Source organism: Fringilla coelebs (genome assembly GCF_963513975.1).
Source record: "Fringilla coelebs genome assembly, chromosome: Z".
NCBI lineage: Eukaryota > Metazoa > Chordata > Aves > Passeriformes > Fringillidae > Fringilla > Fringilla coelebs.
The window spans coordinates 18,873,390-18,881,939 of NC_140031.1; the positions used below are offsets into that span (position 1 = coordinate 18,873,390).

General features: G+C 39.8%; 1 protein-coding gene across 1 annotated transcript in view; it reads left to right on the top strand.

Annotated features, from left to right (window-relative positions):
- Window positions 1–6,758, top strand: part of RAB3C (RAB3C, member RAS oncogene family) — a gene marked incomplete at both ends in the record, with an annotated part of 114,190 nt that extends 107,432 nt beyond the window's left edge. Inside the window, one exon of the mRNA XM_084225612.1 lies at window positions 6,571–6,758. Within this exon, the coding sequence (XP_084081738.1) occupies window positions 6,571–6,758 (188 nt within the window). The remainder of the gene's footprint in view (window positions 1–6,570) is intronic.
- Between the last annotated feature and the right edge of the window lie 1,792 nt (window positions 6,759–8,550).

The following is an 8,550-nucleotide window of genomic DNA, read 5'->3' on the forward strand; positions in this document are numbered from 1 at the left end:
CAAAAACAAGAATAAAAATTCTTACTTCACACAGAATCATCCTTCCCTGGCTATTTAGTTTTCATTTTGTTCTTGGCTCATATATTTGTGTAGGTAATGGTTTTGCCTGCAAGATAACAGAAACAGGACTGAGTTGTGATTGCATATCTTCAAATTAAACTATTTTGCATGCCAGTAAGCCTTAAAATGGGGCATTTGTCAGTGTTGGTGTCAGGTCTTACAGAGGGTGCAATTGTGACCCAGCCTGCAAGAGCAGCCCTGCTGCTGAGATGGAACAGGAACAAGACTGGTTTCTGAATCCTTCCATGGCTGGGGCACAAGGCAGCAGCTCCCCAGTATCAGGACTGGGGTGCACCTTCACTCGCCAGGGGTAGGAGCCCTGGGGGCAACACATTCATTGGGCATCTGGGGGCGTGCTGTGTGTGCGAGGCAGCTGTGAGCTCAGGCACTGAACTGAAGAGGCATTTTTAGTGCTGCACTTTTGGCATGTAAATCAGAAACCAAGTGGGAACTGACACCTCAGCACACACAGTTTGCTAGAACAGCAAGGTCTGTTTTGCCTCTGTGTCTGACTGGAGGCTGTGGTGCACAAGGCAGGTCACCCACTGCTTAGAGAGCATGGACATATGGCTGCATCTAAATTTGCATTAAAAATGAAAATAATTGGGTTGTGCTACAATATGCTTGCTCAAACTTCCATCCGGCACTGTTTTTAAAGCTTTTTTTAATGGGAAAAGGTTAGTTCCAGAGGAAAGAGACAGACTGACAGCACTGACAAATACCAGTCTTCTGTTTAGCTACAACACAGACAGGGTATTGGCAGAGCAATTACAGGCTCCTGTCCCCAGGATGTTCTTTTACTGAGAGGAAAGCCAGCCTGCCGTTACTTTCACATACTGGGAGCTACATTACAGCAAATTTATTTAATAAAAATGAGGAGCAAGGGTTTGCTCAGCCCATGTCTCCTGTAAACACACACACACAAAAACCTTTGCCAGAAATCTAATTTATTGCCCAAATGCACTCATTTAAAAGGTATCTGGAAATGACAATCAAAATCAATACAACTGAAATTTATATGCAACCTTCTGTTCTGAAAGACTGGAAAATGAGATGTTAGCTAGAGCATGACCAGTAACAGCCCCTTGGGTCTCCCCATTCTGCCACAGCTGACAGTCCCCCTGTAGCTTTTTTGTTGTTAATAAATTCAGCCATCCTAAAGACTGGAGAAATAGCTTAGCATTTCTGTTAATAATGTTTATCTTCCTTTTAATTCTCTGTCTTGAATGGTGATAAAGCACTGCTCTTCACTGAGATAATATTAGCAGAGTCCTGTTCTGAGGCTTAATGTTGTTTTAATAATTTTCTGATTGTAGTCCAGCACTTGAGCTTGTAAGGCCAGCGGAGATCCCCTCCTATTGATCTAGAGAGCAAAGCACAGCAAACCAGAACTGCTGCCATAACCACCACCAGCAAAGATAGTTGCTGGTGTAGGAGATACTTTGAAGAACAGCGGTGGTCTCCAGCGACTTTCAGCCCAGTTTCCTAGGAGAGATGACCTTTGCAGTCACGCCATGTGTTTCCTTTCTCTCTTTGACTAAAAAATATTGACAGTTCTGAGGAACTGGACATCTGAGCAGAGGAGGAAGGTCTTGCAGTTGCCTTGACTGACAGCCTGTAACGTGAATGCAAAACTTATTAGATACTATTCATAGCAGGCAAGAAGGTAAGTGCCTGCCAGTGCCCCCTCAGAACTACCCACAGGATGCAATTTTAAGAAGATAAGGCCTTATTAACTCCTCTCCATTATATACAATGATATTGTTAAAGTATTAAATCCCATGACTCCCTGGAAGTTGCCTTTTGCATTCTACTCTTACAAAGGGAGCAGCTTCCTGCAGCCATTTCTTGCCCTGATGCTGCAGTCTCCTACTACTCCTCACAATTCTGGATTGAACAAGACACTGACAAAAGCAGCCCTAAGGACCACAGTTCAAGCTTGTCTTCATGAAAGTTTAGAAGGATAGTAAGTGAGGGAATATACCCTTGTGGACATCTGCAAAATGTATCATATGGGGTGATAAATTAAATTGTCTTTATTGTAGAAAAACATTCTGAAACCAAAATGCCTCCTTATCAACTTGTGAAACATCAGCATAGATCTTGTCTGTATTGTCTGTGGGAATGTTCTTAAAGTTTGCTGTCTAGCTTGTGCTCTTGATGTCATGTTTTCTCAGGAAGATGAGAGGGTGCAGGATGTCCTTCTCTTTGCATATGACTGTGCTTTCTGGGCTTTTTTCTTTCCTGTGTTTTGAAAGCAGACATAAACAAGTGTTAATGTGCAGTCATGAAACAGCCTCTACAGAGCTAACACACATGTGAGGCAGCCAGGGTACAAAGTCAGTAATTCTGGCTGTGTGTATGATTTAGGAAAGCCATCTAAATGCTCTGTGTGCATTGTAGATCACCAGGTGAACAACAGAACCATGCCAGTGCCCTGTCTAGCTCTGCTGCTGTAGTGCTCTGTAGGAGCTGCCAAGAGCTTGCCAGCTTTCTTTGAGTCAGTAGTGGGGAAAGAGGGAATCAGCAAGGAAACAGCAAAGGAAAACAGAATTAAACACAAAATAAGCACTTAAAATATCGTATTCCATGTTCCACACACTTTGTACAGGCAGCACTTTGATGTGTTGGATTTTCTGAGTTTCAGCTCTGTTCTGCCTGACCTTCCCACTTACCTCTTGGGCTTGTCACGTCTTTGCAATAATCTCCTCTGCCTGGCCTCATCCACATCAGCAGTACAGATCATCACAGGTGGTGGGAACATGGTGTTCTTTGAGCTCTGCTTCCCTGAGCAGCACCAGATAGCTGCCTCACTTCACATTTATATCCTCATGGAAAATATTTTCTCTCAATTAATAATGAGCAGTGAAAAAAAAACTGAAAAAAGTATTAAAAGTCATAGAACTTAGACTGTCATACACAGGGATTTATGAAGCTTAGGGTGTCTAAGAGCCATTAGTAAAGTAATTGCAAGATGAGTCAGTAGAGAAGGAGGTGTCATGGGGAAAAAAAGATCTGCAAAATATTCAATAAAAATGAAAACAAACAGAATTCTAGCGCTGATTCCAAGAACACTCTGCTAGGAAAAATTCTGTATAGCTCCTTGAAACTGTTCCACAGGCAGGTTTAACCAACCATTTGTTTGGTTAAAAAAATTAACCAGTCAAAAGAACCAACCTAATTTGTTGGGCACAAGGTAATACTCCCATGAAAAATTGAATCTATTGCCCAGGACAATCAGTTGCTGTTTGAATGCCTACAGAAGCCTCTCTTGCAAGGGTCTTCATAAAGCAAGGGTGTCTTTGGCTGCATCAGATGAGATTTTGAACTCCTGTTCTGCTGAATTTTTGTAACTCAGCTGGTCCCACTTGCTCAGTAAATGCCATGATGCTTTGACAGTGATTACCAGAAACTGCACAAAGCTTTTCTTAACTGTCTTAATTGGCTTCAAGAGAGTCTTCTGTGAGTCTTACCATTTCTGCACCTGTGAGAGCAGTGTCTTACCTATGTGCAGCTGCATCTGTTTTATAGCAGGAGCTGCCTGGAAGGAGCTCACATGCATGCCCCATTCTCTTCTTGGGAAGATGGATGTTTATTTGCACATCCAAGCATATAAAAAGCGCCTTTCATAGGTCTATACACAGAAGGAGCTGTTTGGGCTAATTTCCCAGACTGTTCAAAATTCCCACCCCTACAGTCCCAGTAAAGAATACAGCATTAGTTTTATTGTGGAGGCAATTGGGTGCTCAGCCACTTTCTCTCAGGTCTGTCCATTGCTTCATCTATGCAGCAAAGCCTAGCCTAGCAGGTCCAGGCAATTAATGTCCAAGTTGATGGAATACCCTCATAGCCTGATATCCAACTACATCACTGGTATGACTGCAATCTCCTTCTATTGAAATCATATCTGAAATTCCACAGAAATCTCTTGAGTATTTTATTTGAATCAATTATTTTGCACTTGACACTCTGTAACCCTCTACTGAATCTGGACAATGGGTGCCTTGTAAGTTTTTCATTATGTTCTCATGCAAAACATCCTCACCAAGATAGTGGGCCTGTTTTCTTGCTCTTATCCTTGTTACAGTAGTTCTTGGCATAGGCCTCCTCTCTGTGACTCTTTTCCTTTCATTTTCTGCTTTTCTCTGTCTAGATCTCTTACCTAGATATCACATCTGCGATTTCATGATCATCTGATGTGCTCATTATTCCATTTTTATAATTGTAAAAACTCTTAAATATTCTTTAGATTCAGTGTTCTTCCTATCATCTCCAAAGCTTTGGTGCACCTTTCCCCCATTGTTACTTAGCTCTTCTGTCCTATGATTCTGCTTGTTCCTCTGTGGAACAGCTGCTTTCCTCCTCCCTCCTGTGGAGAAGACACTGAGAGCTGTGGAAGATTCTTGACTCCATCGCTGGGCTGGAGCTGCATCTGGGTTTCAACACAGCATACTGAAATTGTGGAGGATCTTCCTTTCCCCAGGCAGCTCCAAAATGATCTGAGTAGCTTTCTCCTGCATGGAGCTCTGCAGGAGGGCCAAAGCCACCAGCAAGTTATGCTACACTGTCTTTCCTCATTTTCCTTCTAGTTTAGAACAAAGGAAATGTATGAGCAAAGCTGAACTAAGGCAATATCTTATAGATCAAAACCATATCCTTGTATGTAATTTTTGAAGAAAGTCTTTTATTATTCACAGTTTTCCTGCTTTGCAGAGAAATGTGGAATGAAAAATTTTTTATGGCAATGTATTCTAAGACTGGTGAGCTTACCCTTACACTTCTTCCGGATACTAACAGAAGTTGTCTGACCAAAGAAACCTCTGTTCAATATTTGTAGCTCTTGCTATCTAATCTCCCTATGAATACTAGCATTTGCCAGTGCTTAGCTCCTATACATTTAAACATTTTAGTGCTTCGTGACACTTCAGTCCAGCACCTTACATAAATTAAAAATACAAAAAAATTCAGAGCAGAGGTGAGTTTTACATTGCTTATCACTTCTTGCTGGGTTATCATGTCAAGCTAAATATAATTATCTCCAGTAATTCTTGGGTAGAACTCAAATTGCAAAATCTGCATGGACAACAGTTATAGGACTGAATGGGCAGATTACATTCTGTTTAGGTGGCATACTGAATGCATAATACTAATGTGACCAAAGTACTTGAATTTAAATTTCATGTGGCCTTTCAAAAGAGAATGAAACAAAGCATTCAAAAAATCAAACAAAACCACCAGACCCACAAAGATTTGGTTTCTGTCCTTCTGCCAGGAATTTCAAGTAATTGAAATTTTCTGACAGGGATTTTTATCATACTTAAAGACAGTGGTAATTGCAGATTAATATTCAGATTTAATCAGAAGGAATCAAAATAGTTATGGAAAGGGTAAGCCAGACTGTGCAAAGGCTTCTGTAAAGCTCTCATTCACTGATTCACATCAGTGAATCAGATGTTTTGTGAACTGCTTCAATATTGAACCCATAGGTAGTGGAAAGACAAGAATGGAAGAAAGTTATGTATTATCAAAGAACGAGTGAGAAATGGTCTAACTTGGGGAAAATGTGGGAAAAGTCCTAGAAGACAATAAACTAAGGAACACAAATGCTTTGCAAAGGAAACAAGCATGTGGAAAGACCTAGCACTGGCAGAAGCTTTCTAGGTTGCAGGCTGACTGCCAAGCTGCAAACCTGGCCTGGCATGAATGAGACACATGTGGGAGGTGAGATGTGATACAAATGGAGGCAGAGGAGAGAACTTAGGGAAACTGTCTCTGGAGGGCTTAGAACATCTGTCTCAATTCTAGAAAAAATTCCAGGGTCCCTTAAGGACTAAGGATAGCTATGGTTTTTGCCTTTGGGCTAATCATTGAGAACGAATAGATTAAAAGTCCTTCTGTACAAATTAATTAAGATGTTTTCTTCCTTATGTGCATTTCTGTTGTTTGGGGTTTTTTTCTTTTTTTATTAGTTCTGTTTGTGGAGTTGGGAATCCCTTTGGTCCCATGGATTCACATCTAACTTTAGTACCTATCAAATTTCAAAAATCTTTTCTTGTCTTCCTTGGTTTTTTACCTTTACTTTTGCAAGCATTATTTTGTATTTTGGCACCACCTTAATAACACAATGGAAATGGCTGTTTCCAACTGAATCATGCTCAGAGGAACATAACAGTTAGAGATGGAGAAACAGATTACTCCTTCCCAATTGCTGTACATATAGGGCTTTCCTAAAATAATTCTCTGAAACAGGTATTAAGTTTTCAATTAAACTGTGTTAAAGTAGATTTTTTCTAAGGGAATATATCTGGAGTTGTCCTGACTTCATCCAGCCTTGTATAAAGCCAGTAGCACTAGTGTACTTTGATCATATTGTAATTTTAACTGCTCTTCTTTCATATGTGTGCTCTCATGTGTTTCCTTTCTGAGTGTCTCTTGCTCAAGAGAAGTTTGTATGTTTATTGGAGATATTGAAATATGCCTAGGACATAAACATGTTCTTTATTTTCTTAGGATTTGAATTTTTTGAAACAAGTGCCAAGGAAAACATTAATGTCAAGCAGACGTTTGAGCGACTTGTGGATATCATCTGTGACAAAATGTCAGAAAGTCTGGAGACAAATCCCACCATTGCTGCCAGCAACCAGAACACACAGCTAAAGGACACCCCTCCTCCACAGCAGCCCAACTGCAGCTGCTAATGCAGCTATCAGCAAAGGCAGCTCCAGTGTGTTCTATTGCCAACAGAGTATTTATGAATGGTCTATATGCCTTTATTTATACTGTCTTATTAATTTATTTGGGAGAATAGTCTTGTTTTACATCAGCTGCTCAGATATGCATATGGGGATGGAGCAGTTTTTAGTCTGAAAGGATAATCCATATTTTAGAACCTGGCTTTTGCATGCAGGGTGTTTATTAATTTCTCTTTTCTTTTTACTATTTTGTGTCACACTTCAGCTGGTGCCATGTCCTCAGATCATGTTTGCCTATAATTGTCTCCTGCTTCATTGGTTTCAAGTTATATAGCTGAATTTATAGGGTAGTGGTCAGGGTTTTGACTTAGCTTCCTAATGCCACTTGTACATTTTCCTGACTTAAAATGAATTTAGAAGTATTCCTGTAGTGAGCAAATCTCTCATTCTGCCAGATCACTTGTACAAGGGACACTTCCTGGAGCACCTTGCCTTGGAAAATCCACACTCACTATGCTAAACATCCTGGCTGACTGAAAACTGCAGAAATCAGAAGAAAGTTAGGTCCTGGGCCCAAAGCCATCAAAATTCCCAACTGTTCATTAACATTTTCCAACTGGATGTGGATATTCAGTCCAGAGTCTCAGAGATATTAGGTACTTCGTCCTGTTTGGACAGCTAGTGTATTTGCTTTTACATAGGAGCTGCATGTCTAACTAATAATTTTCTGAAACTGGACTTAATTTCTCATTCCATCATTATGGAGATCCCAGTCTTACCTACCCCTCTAGCAGGAGACTATTTATCTCTTTCCATGCCTGCCTGCATGAGGCATTAAGCACACAGTCCTATATTACATCTGACTGAACCAAATCTATTGTGTTTGGTTGTCCATAGCCAAACTCTGCCTTGTCACATTGCTGTCAAACCTGCGTGCTTCAGTTTTCAGAAATTTCATCTCCCATTCAGTCACTGAGACAGCTACCACAAGAGTGGCTATAAATGTCTGTATTTTACTCAGACCTATTGCAGAAATGCTGATGGTGTCAGTGAACTGAAGTTTGACCTGATTTTTTTCCATTTATTTTGGCAAGAGAATTAGGATTTTTAAAACTTTAGGAGTAATAAAAAATTGTCAACATTTCTAATCTTAGGCTGAATGCGTTGAAAATATCAGCAAAAAACTGTAAACTTAGCAGAATAAAGTATACAAATGCTTTTATGGTAAAATGTTAAAATAGGTATATTTTACAGTTTTTACTCCTCTAGTAATTGGTGGAAGTTTCTTACATCTGTGTCCTGAAGTACTTGGTAAAACTGCTTTACTTGCCTCATAGTGACCTTTTTTAACTAGACAGCAAACCTGAAGAAGCCCTGATTATTTTATTTTTCCAATTAGGCAGAAATTAAGACAAGGTTGAAATTTTTTTAAACTGTCAGCAGAGGGAAAAATCTGAAAAGTAAAATAAAAGGAAGTAATACATACTACACTGAATGACTCACAACTGCAAAGAAATCCTTCTTTACAGTTTATGTTTTTTGAGGGTAACTTATGTAACTCCTGATACACACTAAGAGAAAATGGCCGCTTTTAAAAAATTTTAAATAATCTAAATACACTTTAACACAATAAAAGTTACTTCCAAACAAGGCATATAGACACATGTAAAAAGGATATGCCAAGAGGGTTCTACCTGGGCTGCCTAACTTAAATTAATCTATGCTGTCTTCAGTCTGGGTTTTTAAACCATGTCTCTCCTGTTAGCTAGTTTATTTAAGCAGTTTTTCCCCTAGTAGA